The sequence below is a fragment of the Dromiciops gliroides genome, chromosome 4 (assembly GCF_019393635.1).
Source record: "Dromiciops gliroides isolate mDroGli1 chromosome 4, mDroGli1.pri, whole genome shotgun sequence".
NCBI classification, from domain to species: Eukaryota; Metazoa; Chordata; class Mammalia; order Microbiotheria; family Microbiotheriidae; genus Dromiciops; species Dromiciops gliroides.
This window is the reverse complement of record NC_057864.1, coordinates 141,899,374-141,912,421: the sequence shown is the minus strand read 5'-3', so window position 1 is coordinate 141,912,421 and position 13,048 is coordinate 141,899,374. Positions and strand designations below refer to the sequence as shown.

The 13,048-nt window shown below is 35.5% G+C and overlaps 1 protein-coding gene across 1 annotated transcript in view; it reads left to right on the top strand.

Annotated features, from left to right (window-relative positions):
* Window positions 1-13,048, top strand: part of RYR2 (ryanodine receptor 2) — a 758,695-nt gene that overhangs the window by 322,598 nt on the left and 423,049 nt on the right. Inside the window, 1 exon segment of the mRNA XM_044000528.1 lies at window positions 2,723-2,819. Within this exon segment, the coding sequence (XP_043856463.1) occupies window positions 2,723-2,819 (97 nt within the window).

Below are 13,048 nucleotides of genomic sequence, written 5' to 3'. Positions count from 1 at the left end.
ATGATGTCCTCAATTAGAGAATGAAAACTTTAAGAATGTGCTGGGTGATTGGGATTCCAAACTTGTTTTAGCAAAGGTCTCTCTTTCCTGTGTGGCTACTAGAGTTGTCCTGTACCCTCTTGTCTTTAACAAGGAACACAAAGAAATGAAAGGGACAGGTTCAATCTCATGTGTTTATGTGAAATAATATTTAGTCAAATGTACTCTTTAGCAGAATAAACTGACATGATAAGTAATGGATACCCATTGTACCTCTCTGAAGTAAAGTAAGAGGTAGGGGGAGGTAAGGACTATGTTTTTTTTTTTTTCTTAGCACTTAGTCACCTGAATGAACCCCTGTAGTAAAAACACAGTCTTTATCTCCCACTTATGCCTTTAACTTTTATCTTTCATGATCTTCCTTGAAGGCTTAGATTTTAGGAAGTGTTGCGAAAATGTCTAAGTCCAATGAAGAAAAGAAACAGCAAAGTCTCCAAGCCATAGAAAGATAGATTTATTGAGAGAGGGAGCCTGTCTCACAATAAAGCCGGTCAGTCAGGGGTAGGACCTGAAAGACCCCAAGTAGTGTCACTTGACTGCTTTTATACTCTTGGCAGGGTTGTCAAGTATTTCTACCCTACTAATTTTAGACCAACACCTCCCATTGTTTCCCCATAGCATAATGTAAATGGTACAGAAGTGAAATATTTAACATGGTCATCATGCCCAAGTCATGGACATGGTCTTTAGTGATGACAACAGGGTCAAACAAGTACCTGGCAGTCAGCCAATTTGGGTCAGAGCTTTTCGCAGAAATCGAATGCATATAATATCAAATTCTGATTGGTCCCTTCAGCTTAGAAGATACTATTTTTAGTGCCTTGGTTGGACATTTAACCGCAATATAAGGAGATGGTCAAGAGACAAGTTCACAATAGGAACATGTAACACAATTTCTTTCCTACTTACTGCATTCGCTTAAGCCACTAAAGAATACTCAGAGTGTATTGAGAGCAAGTTACATAATATCTTAACCCAAGAGACTAGAGAACACTTGAACATGAGTAAATCATCATTTGTAGTCTATTATACTGATTACTATGACAGTCAAATCACTGATATCTAGGGGTTGGGGACAATCTCACTCACAGAAGGGAACTGCAAATGCCCTTGCTGCTAACTATTCCAGTTCCTTTTCTGCTCTGTGGGATGAGGGGAAGGGGAAATACCCAACACTTCGCTCTTCTTTTTCTCTTCTTAATCACTGGAGAAGGAGTCTTAAACTCTCTTTGCAGGGGAAAAACCCTTGTTATTTATTTCTGATTTCCTTAACTTCTTCTTTTCTACACTGGGAAGACATAAAACTCTCAAAGTCATTAGTGACTTAGGCCTCTTCCAAGGCAGCCAAAGACAATCATGTTCAAACTTTTTTTAAACAACTTTTTTTTTTGTTGTTGTTGTTGTTTTGTGGTTTTTTTTTTTTGGTGGGACAATGGGGGTTAAGTGTCAAGTGTCTGAGGCCGGATTTGAACTCAGGTACTCCTGAATCCAGGGCCAGTGCTTTATCCACTGCACCACCTAGCCGCCCCCTGAACAACTTTTAACAAGGTTTCCTGTGGAAACTTTTTTGCTTTCACTCTTAGCTTTGTGAGAGTCAAAATTGGATATATGGAGCATTAATCTCCCCCTTTAAACTTTCCCTTTTATATATACCTCCCAGGCCAATAAGAAAAGGAGCCTCTGAGCTTTAATCTGTGAGGGATCAGGTTTTATTGCTTGGGAGTTAATTAGGCCACAAAGGTGAAACTAATTAGGGAAATAAGGAAGTAGAAATACAGATCAATAGTCTTAGATCTAAGCTTAGTCTATGCAATCCCAGAGATTAAGTTTATAAAACTCACTGAATCCCAAACTGCCGCCATGCCGAGAACCAGCACACCCAAGACTCAACACCAAACACGTGCTTCCAAACTCCTCTCACCAGCTGCACACCAAAGTGGCAGGGGTTTCCGAATTGTAATTGATTTGATTACATTCAGCTGCTTATTCAGGATCAGGTTTGTTCACCAGTAACTACATTCAGCTATTCATTGGGGTTAGATTTGCTCACTAATACTGATCTAGAGGGCCTGTGTCTAGCAGACAATCATAGTACATGTCTCCAACTGATGAGGTTCATTACTCTGGGGAGGTGAATGGACTGGCACAAGTGCATTCAAAAAATCTGGCTCAGGGTGGCCCTTCTCAAATGATTCAGCTAAAACTTTCTATATTAATTTTTGCCACAAATAATTTTTACCACAGCTTATATGGTTTGAAGTCTAATGCTGTGTCTTTCTACCTCCTTCCCTCCCTCCCTTCCTTCCTGCCTTCTTGCATATATGAAAAAAGTGCTTGACTGGGACTCTGGCCATGTATATTCTGATCTTTTCTGCCATAAATGTTATATAGATTTGAGAAAGTTGCTGGATCTTAGTTTCCTGATTCATAAATTGCTTTAGTTGAACTAGATGATTTTTGAGGTCCTTCCCAGCTTCAACATTTTATAACTTTAAGATTCTTTGACTTAGATGGTCTAAGTATCAAATGAGAGAATATAAATGCACTTTGTGAAATATGAATAATTAAGCAAAAGTAAGGTGTTACCTTTTATATTTTTATTGTCATTATACAAAGTCTGTTCCAGGTCAAAAATTGTATATCTGTGTGATTAATGGTAAACAACATATTTTCTCTTTTTCAGGATATCTGATTGGGGGCGATGTGCTCAGGTTGCTTCATGGTCATATGGATGAATGTTTGACTGTTCCTTCAGGGGAACATGGAGAGGAGCAACGAAGGTTGGTGTTTGGGCTCAGTGTACAGAAACTTATATTCTTTTATAGTAATTAAGGTTAGGATAATGATAAAATATATCCACCAAAGTGCATTTTTTCCATTGAAGTGATCTGGCTGTGTTGATTGTCCCATTTCTTAGTATTTAGATTCATGTAGCACATTTTAGAAACATAAGTTTTTTGAGGAAAAGTTTCCAGTAACATGACCATCAAGATGGAAGACTAAACACTTTTTTCAGTTCTCACAAACACTCAAACTTCTGTAAAATAGGAAATATGTGTAAGAGATAATGTAATTTCATTTGTCTCCATGGTCTGGGACATCAAGAACCCAAAGGAAGCTAATAATCTGTAGCCCCTAACATGCTCACTCACCACTTTCCTCCCCCAGACCCTATCCTCAGAAGGAACTGTAGCAGGACACTTGTGTGCCTGTGTCACACTCCACCAAATCTGAGAGAAAGAGCCCATCATTCCTCTTGGGCTATTTCTGTCACCTCTAGAAGTCATTTGGGGCAGAGACAAAGGCTGGTGAATTGTAAAAATCCCATCATGAAAGAAAACTGAGATGGATTTGAAAACCAGCCCCCTGAGAAGTAAAAAGGGTCAGAGTCAGAAAGTGAGAAATAGAGGATTATAAGAAAAGAAAAAACATGAAATCATCTAAGATCTTAGGAGGAATATAACTCAATTAAAGACCATGAGTTTAAGCAAAAAACTCACAGGAAAAATTACTAGCAGATGGGAGAAGGAGAAGGGGATGGGGAAGAGGATAAGCATTTATACTATGTCTGCTATGTGTCAGGCTCTGTACCAAGCACTATTTACAAACATCTCATTTGATCCTCATAAAAACCCTGTGAGGTGGGTGATATTATTATTTCCATTATATGGGTGAGTAAATTGAGGCAAACATTGGTTAAATGACTTGCCCATAGTCCTACACAGCCAGATAACAGAAGGAAATATGGTCTCTAGATCATCTAAACAAGTCCAGACATCTTTGAATAAATATTGAAAAACAAAGCAAAATGAATCAATATCTGATGAAACAGGGGACCCTCTGGATACTCCAGAGGGCATAGAATCACAACAAGATTTTACTGAATTGTTAAACATGAGACAAAAGTTTTGAGAGGAGAATTTTTAACCTACATGATGAAAATAATTGGCAGAATAGAAAAATTTGAAGCCATGATGGCAAGTCTCATCAAATAAACAAAAGAGGGAATAACTGAGTAGGAATGCAAATATATGGAAGTGAATGATCATCTAGAAAAAGAGAAATGAAAAGCAATAAGATTAAAGGAAACATGATCTCCATTCAAGTAAAGCATATTGCTTTCAAGAGCAGGAAGTGTCAATTTAAGAAGCAGGCTAAGAATCATAGATCTCATAGAACACCCTACATCAAAAATGCTAAACACTGTAATGCAAGAAAACTACCCAGAACTTCTCTACACAAGTACAAGTTGCAAAGAATCCACAAATTGTATCTAGAAAAAACCATGTGCTACAAACTCCAAGACACATAATAGGTAAATTTACAATTTCATGAATTTTACAAGTTACCAGAAGAAGTACTTGCAAATGTAAAAGAAAGAAAATTCCCAAGAAAAAACCTAAGACTATTCTTCATCCACCAGAAAATACAGGAGGGAATGAAATAACTTCAGAATGCAAAGGAACTCAAGATGCAATCCAAAGTGACCTACCCTGTAACTTTGAACCTAACTATTGATACAAAAAGATGTACATTCAATAAAAAGAGGATTTAAAAATATTCCTAGAAAGAACACCAGTCATGAAAGAAATTTGTTTCTCAAACTCTGCAGACAGCAAAAACACAAGAAAAGTAAACAAATATAGGAGCTGATGACAATAACAACAAAATAACAACAGAAAGAAAAAGGATTTCTTTCTAAATGAAACCAAGTAGACTAGGGTGAAAGTGGAAGTCAAACAAAATTTTGGTGGAGAAAAAGGCCTGAAACATTATGGAGTAAGCCTTACATGCCATTCCAATAAGTGAACCATTTTTTTTTATGGGAATAAATTACAGAATGGGAGGGTACATGAAAGAGGGGAGGGGAGAAAGAAGTTAGAGTGGCATATATGATGTACCTTAATCAAGTTTAAGGCTATTAATGAAAGGGAAGTTACTCTTGTAGTCTCTCGGGAAAAGAGGTTTATAGGAGAATGGGCAAAGAATCAAAGGAAGGACTCAAAACGGGAAAAGACAGAAATTTTGTTTTAGTGATGAGAAGGGGTTACTACTGACAAATGCTCCTATAGGAGAAGAGATTCTATACCAGAGAAACAGATCTTACAGTGGGAATAATCTGCAGTGCTTAGACCACTCATCCTTCCTAAGGAGAAGGGGAATCAGATCTCTTGGCATCAACTGACTCTTAGAAAAGAGTGTGAAGGCATGGATCTAGGGAAGAGAGTTCAAGGCAAATGAGGAAAGAATTTACCAAGGGAGGACAAATGTTAATAATGAGTTGCACAACAAGTGATATAGGAAGGTTTCTGCTATGGATAATACCTTCTCTATCACTTGCAAGAATTAATATCTCTAAAAGTGAGGCAAAAGAGAAAAAGAGGACTAGAGAGCAAGATCTACAAGATCTAACAGAAACTATTTAGAAGAGGGAAGTGAGAGTGCCAAGGCTGGTCTAGTATGAAGGATTATGAGGTTTTTCAATAATGTGTGTTTGGGGATATTATGGAAAAGTCCAAAAGATTCCAAAAGAGTGCAGCTGTTTGGAAAATGGAAACCTACTATAGCTATTCATCCGTAACAGTACATTCTAAATGCGTAAGTGACCTTAATATTAAATATCATTCTATAAAAATATTAGAAAAGAAGCTGATCATATATACCTCTCATAGCTATAGGTATAGGATGTATTTTTAACTAAACAAGGGATAAATACAGTTTCAAAATATGAAATAGGTAACTGATTCACAGCAGAGCTTATGCATAAACAAATTTATTGCATTTAGAATAAAAAAGGAAGGAGTCAAATGGAAAAAGAATCTTTACATTATTTTGATAAAAATATGGTATCCAAGATACAGATATATTTACACACACATAAATAACACCCACAATTTTCAGAAATACATAAGTATATGTATACGTATATGTTGTGTGTGTGTGTATATATATATATATATATGTATGCACATACATTTATGTATATGTCTGTGTATGCAAAAGCTGTCCACCATAGATAAGTAGTTTAAGGATACAAACTAACAGTTCTTAAAATAGTTGCAAACAATTAACAACTGCATTAAAAAATGCACTGTCACTAATAATAAGAAAACGCAAATCAAAACAACCTGGAGACTTCATGTCATACTCTGAAAATTGGCAAAGATGACAAAAGATGGCAATAGTTGTGTTGGAGGGGTTGTTGGAAGATAGACACACTGATTTATTACTGGTGGAATTGTGAATCAGCACAAGCATTTTGGAAAACAGTTTAGAATTGTGCAAATCTGGGGGCAGCTAGATGGTGCAGTGGATTAAGCACTGGCCTTGGATACAGGAGGACCTGAGTTCAAATCCAGTCTCAAGACACTTGACACTAGCTGTGTGAACCTGGGCAAGTCACTTAACCCTCATTGCCCAGCAAAAAAAAAAAAGTGCAAATCTGCTGACTAAAATTTTCATGCTTTGACTCAGATTTCATTACTTGGCTTGTACCTGAAAGGAAGCCTTTGATAAAAAAATATTCACCCAAAATATTTATAGCAACACTCTTTGTGATAGCAAAGAATCAGAAACAAATATGAGGGGGTAGCTAGGTGGCACAGTGGATAAAGTACCGGCCTTGAATTCAGGAGTACCTGAGTTCAAATCTGGCCTCAGACACTTGACACTTACTAGCTGTGTGACCCTGGGCAAGTCACTTAACCCCCATTGCCCCCCCCCCAAAAAAAAAAGAGAGAGAGAAACAAATATGATGTCCATTAATTAGAGAATAGTTAAATAAACCATGGCATATAAATATAATGAAATATATTACTGTGCCATAAGCAATGACAAATGTGATAAAGAGAAGCATGGACAGATCTATATGAGCTGATACAGAGAGAAGTAAGTAGAGCCAAGAAAATAACATATACAATGACTACAACAATATAAATGGAAAGTAAAAAATAAATGTTGTAAAATTATAAAGAACAAACAGGGGCAGCTAGGTGGCGCAGTGGATAGAGCACCAGCTCTGGATTCAGGAAGACCTGAGTTCAAATCCATCCTCAGACATTTAACACGCACTAGCTGTGTGACCTTGGGCAAGTCACTTAACCCCAATTGCCCCACAAAAAAGAAAAAAAAGAAAAAAAAAGAACATAACATAGAAAGAAAAGATTTGAAAAGATTCTCCAACTCCACCCCTTTGATGAGGTAGGAGGTCTACAAATATTGGACATCGTGTATATTTTCAGAATTTTTGCATGTATTGATCAGGTATGTTGATTTTCTTTCCTTCTTTTTTTGGCTTTAAAAATATTTATTATGTGTAATGGTTCTCTGGGAGAGCTGGTGTGGTGGGAAGGAAACACTTGTGACTAAAAATACATCAATAAAAATGTATTTTAAAAATAAACAACTTTAATGAGGTACACATATATCAGTATTCTTTGTTTTCAAAGGCACTACCATTGATAATTATTCTTTTTGTAAGTTTGAATGGGGCTAAAAAGAAGAATGTGTAATCAGCGTTTGTATTTATGAAAATTAGTTATTGGTTCAAAACTGTAGATGGTATTTACAAGATTGTGTATGTGACTTTACATCTTTGTATCATGGGTATATCTAGTGTTCAAAAACAGTGTTTTTTGGGGCAGCTAGATGGCACAGTGGATAGAGCACCAGCCCTGGAGTCAGGAGTACCTGAGTTCAAATCCGGCCTCAGACACTTACCACTTACTGGCTGTGTGACCCTGGGCAAGTCACTTAACCCCAATTGCCTCACCAAAAAAAAAAAAGTGTTTCTATAATGGAGATTCTTAACTTGTGGTCCATTACCTTAAAAAAAAACACTTTATAATTGTACTTCAATATAATTGTTTTGTAATCCTATATATTTTATTTTATGTATTTAAAACTATTATTCTGAGAAGGGGTTTAGAACCTTTGCTAGACTGCCAAAGGGGTCCATGATACAAAAAGGTTAAGAACCCCTGTTCTTTTTTTAAAATAATAAATATTTTTATTTAATGTTTTGAGTTCCAAATTTTATCCCTCCTTCTCTACCTCCCTTCTCCCCTCCCAGAGGTGGTAAGCAGTCAGATATAGAAGAATCTCGGTTCTAAAACCTGAGTTTAAATGGAGAATTTAGGAGGTGTAATAAGAAAGGTATATTTTTTTCTATGGCTTGGGAAAGTTATGTTGTAACCCCTGAAGAATCAAAAAGGGGGAGTTGAGATGAATGTTTCTTCTAAGACTGTTTCTCTTGCATTGTTTTGTGGCCTTGCTTTTTATACAAGCTAACTCCACCATGTTACTTGTGTGTGTGTGTGTGTGTGTGTGTGTGTGAGAGAGAGAGAGAGAGAGAGAGAGAGAGAGGGAGGGAGGGAGGGAGATCAGAATTGTGGGAGTGAACAATTATTATGGCAGCCAAGTAACAAATGTTCTTGAAAGTTTGTGTAGTTAAGTGTTTCATTTGATTTTTAATTGTTTGTCAGGAGGCAACAGTGAGACCTTATATATGCTGGGATTTTCCCCTTGTATGCATAAACTTTTAAACATTTTGAGAACTTAATGTACCTTTATCATAAATAATTTATAAGACATGAGATGGCTTTGATAAAATTAGCTCAGTGCTTCTCAGTTTTGTCAGAAACAGTTATATGACATGTGTCTATATAGCTAATTAAATGTTTTAAATGCTTTCAAAATGTCAATGCACAAAGTAAAAACCTAAGTGGCTTTTAGGAGCTACTCTGTTTCTGGTCTAAATTAGAGAGTAAATTATAGACGGAATTTGCGAACTTCTTTGGTTTTTAGTCAATCATATTTTGTCTTTAACATAATGAACTATTGTTAAAGTATTCGTTTTGTGTCCCTTGTACATATAGAGTCAGATTGGGGAAATGTCAGGGTTCAAGAGGAGTTGATTATGAGGGAAAAGTCACATAGATATCAAATGTTGCAGGACTGAAATGTTTCAATATCATCACCAGGAAGGTACACAAGATCATTGTAGTCCTATCACAATCCTTCTAAGTTTTCCTTGGAATAATGCTAATCCTGCTCCTAGTCTTTTAAATTTCTTGGTAGTTATAGGTAATACATATAAAATAAGGTTTTTCTTATATATTGGCCTCTAAACAGCTATGATAATTGTTCTTAAAATTAAGAATATGTATTTTCTTGATGTTACAGTGCCTGGTAAAAAGATGATTATTTCCTTTTCATTTCTTTTCTGTATTTGGTCCTTTAGGAAATACCTGATCACAGAAAATCTCCTAGCTCCATATTTTACTATAACAGTCTAGACAGGTTCTTGGCACCTTGGTCTAGGAATACTTTCACCAAATAGTCAGATTAGAGAGAATTTTACCTTTCCTAAAATAAAAATTTTTTCAGGGAAATTTAAAAATATTAGGAAAAAAAAGACAAAACAAAATTATAAAGTCATTGGATTTTGCCTTGATGTGAAATCCCTTAGCTTAAGTAGCAAGTAAATTGTAATTGTCATTCTTCATATTTAGTTTTTAAAAGTCATCTTCTATATATTAATGTAAGAAATCTTTTAAATAAAAACAAAGATAGCATCCCCCATGTATTATTTTAACTTTCTTATCACCTGTATGATTTCATTGAGTTTAAAGATAATTGGATTTGGGAACAAAAATAAACTATTTTCCCAATCCATTTGGTGGTTTTGCAGTAGTTGTGTTAAACGAACAAAACTGAAGGAGTCAATCCCAGGATAACTATACAAACCCATACCCATACATGCATACCCATACAGGTATATGCATGAGTAAGTGAATATATAAATATGCATGTTTCATATATGTATGGGTATTTTCATGGTTCTTTAAATGACTTTCAGGCTTTTTCCTAAAACAAATCTTATTTATTATTATTATTATTAGTGGGGCAATTGGGGTTAAGTGACTTGTCTAGGGTCACACAGCTAGTAAGTGTTAAGTGTCTGAGGCCAGATTTGAACTTAGGTACTCCTGATTCCAGGGCTGGTGCTCTATCCACTGCTCCACCTAGCTGCCCCACATCTTATGTTTTTAACAATAATTTTTTTCAGTTTTGTTTGGTTATGGATACTCAAGTTCCCAGAGAATTAAAGTTGAAGATCAAATAAAGAATTCCATGGCCACCAATATAGAGAAAACATTTTCATTTTGTCACATCAGTTATATTCTTTTTATTTTTTATGTAGCTATAATGTAAAACCAGAGATTTTTTTTTTTTTAGCACTATCACCTTAGAAAGTATATACTGGGCAGCTAGGTGGCACAATGGATAGAGCACCGGCCCTGGATTCAGGAGGACCTGAGTTCAAATCCAGCCTCAGACACTTAACAATTACTAGTTGTGTGACCCTAGGCAAGTCACTTTACCCCAATTGCCTCACCAAAAAAAAAAAAAAGCAGAAAGTATATACTACAATACTCTAGAGCACTTTAGTTTTAAGACATATAGGATATTTATCCCTATAACATATTTTTATTTTATTAACATGCAGTGAATTCTGATTACATTGGGATTTACCACAAATGGCTTTTGAGAATAATTCACAACCAATGCAGAGGAGAGTATGGTCCATTTGTTTACTATTTGATTTTCTAACAATGATTTCTAGTATATTTCTTAATAATAATACTGAGTGAATGTCTTAATTTAATTCAACAAACATTTCTGAGGATCCAATGAGCTAACCTATGTAAACCACTTTGCAAACTTTTGAGCACTACAAAAATGCTAACTCTTATTATAATGATGATTAATACTTCATAATTATTGAATTATTTTTATTTAGAAAGGGGTAATGATGCATTGTGTTGAGATGACTAGCCTTGGCATTAGATAGACAGGAGGTTAAATCTTGATTGTGACACTAGCTGTGAGATATAGATAAGCCCACGGCAACTGATGGGAGAGGTGGTTTGCTAATCTGAATTAAATGAGTTCCAATGAAATAAAAAAAATCTGGACCTCTATACCTCGTTGTGTTGCTGTTGTTGTTTTTAATGGAAGTAATGCCATCTGAGTTGATCATCTAATGAATGGAAGACTGTTAACAGGCAGAAATCTGGAGGTCAGTCAATTCATTGAAAGACATAGAGGTGAGAGGGAAGGATAAGAATATTGTTTGGCTGGATATCGAATGTTTGAAAGAAAGTAATATGCAGCAAAATTGGAAAACTAGATTGGAAGACTTTCAGTTACGGAAGAATTTGAATGCCAGAGAATGATCAGCCTTAGATTTAACAGAGTATTTTTAAAAAGGCCTCTCCTCTCAAAGAAAGGGATTTAATTCAAATCAATCACAGAAGGAAAGGAGAATCTGAAGGCACAGGTATGAAGAAGGAGCCATAACGTGTTGTATTCCCTGAGGAAAGGGAGAATCTATCTTTAAAAAGTCCCCCAAGGTAAGGAAAATTAATCAATTTGATTTGATTCCAGAGTAGGAGAAATATAGAACTCAGTTCTTGAGGCTCCAGCAACAAAAATATTCAAACAAAAATAATGAAGACATTTCATGATGGCAGAGATAACCAAGCCACAAACTCAGAAGACAATTACTCTCAAACCACCCCCAAACAACCCTATAAGCAAAATGTCAAAGAAAAAAACAAACAGCTTGCCCACAAGAGGAATTAGAATTCCTCAAAGAAATGATGCAAGAGTTTAAAAACATATAAAAGAAACAAAAACTGTGGAGGAGAGGCTTGTAAAAAGGATCAATAGAAGTACAAAACCTTACTCTAGTAATGAACTCTTTTTTTGGGGGGGGGGTGAGGCAATTGGGGTTAAGTGACTTGCCCAGGCTCACACAGCTAGTAAGTGTCAAGTGTTTGAGGCCGGATTTGAACTCAGGTACTCCTGACTCCAGGGCTGGTACTCTATCCACTGCGCCACCTAGCTGCCCCCTAGTAATGAACTCTTTAAAAATTTGAGTGATACAATTAGGAATTAATGACTCCAGAAGACAATAATGATGATTAAAACAAAAGTCAAGAGATTGGGAGGATAGAGTAAAATTAAGATATCTCATATAAAAAAAAATAATCAGTATTTCACCTGGAAAACAGACCAAAGAGAAAAAAATTTCAGAATCATTAGATTGCCTGAAATCCTTAATCAAAAAAGATCCTGAAAGTCTTATTACAATAAATGATTAAAGAAAATTGTCCAGACTTATTAGAACAAGCAAGTAATGTAAAAACAAGAAGAATCCACTAGTCACCTTCTTAAACCCCAAAACTCACAGTAATGTCATGGACAAAAATACAAAATTTTGAAATAAACAATAATGCTAGCAGCAAATGAAATATCAAGGAAAAACAGTTAGGATTGTTCTGTCACCTTAAAGCAGTGAATAATATGGAATGAGATACTTTAAAAGGCAAATCATAGAGGTTTACAATCAAGAATAACTTACCCAGGAAAATTTATTATAACTTGAAAGGAAAAAAATGTACCTATGATGAAATAAAAGACTTTCAAACATTCTGATAAAAAAGTGAGAGCTGAAAAGAAATTTTGTTTGTTTTTGGTTTTTTGGTGAGGCAGTTGGGGTTAAATGACTTGCCCAGGGTCACACAGCTAGTAAGTGTAAAGTGTCTGAAGCCGCATTTGAACTCAGGTTCTCCTGAATCCAGGGCCAGTGCTCTATCCACTACGCCACCTAGCTGCCCTTAAAAAGAAATTTTGAAATGAAAATATGACAGTCAAGAGAACAAAAAAACATAAATACAAATGAACAAACAGAAAGGACTTTATCAGGATGAAATGTTTATATTTGATGGAGACAGTGTGATAAAAGGGTTATTTCAGAATCCTAATGCTTTAAGTGTCATAGAACCAGACAAATGAAACAAAACCTATAAATAATTTTGCTATATCTTGAAAGTTCTGTAAGAACAATAAAAAGATAAAAGATAAAAGGAAATGTTAAGGGAAACTATAATGAATGATGAATTATCACATATAACCAGGGTACACAAATAGATGTATAAAA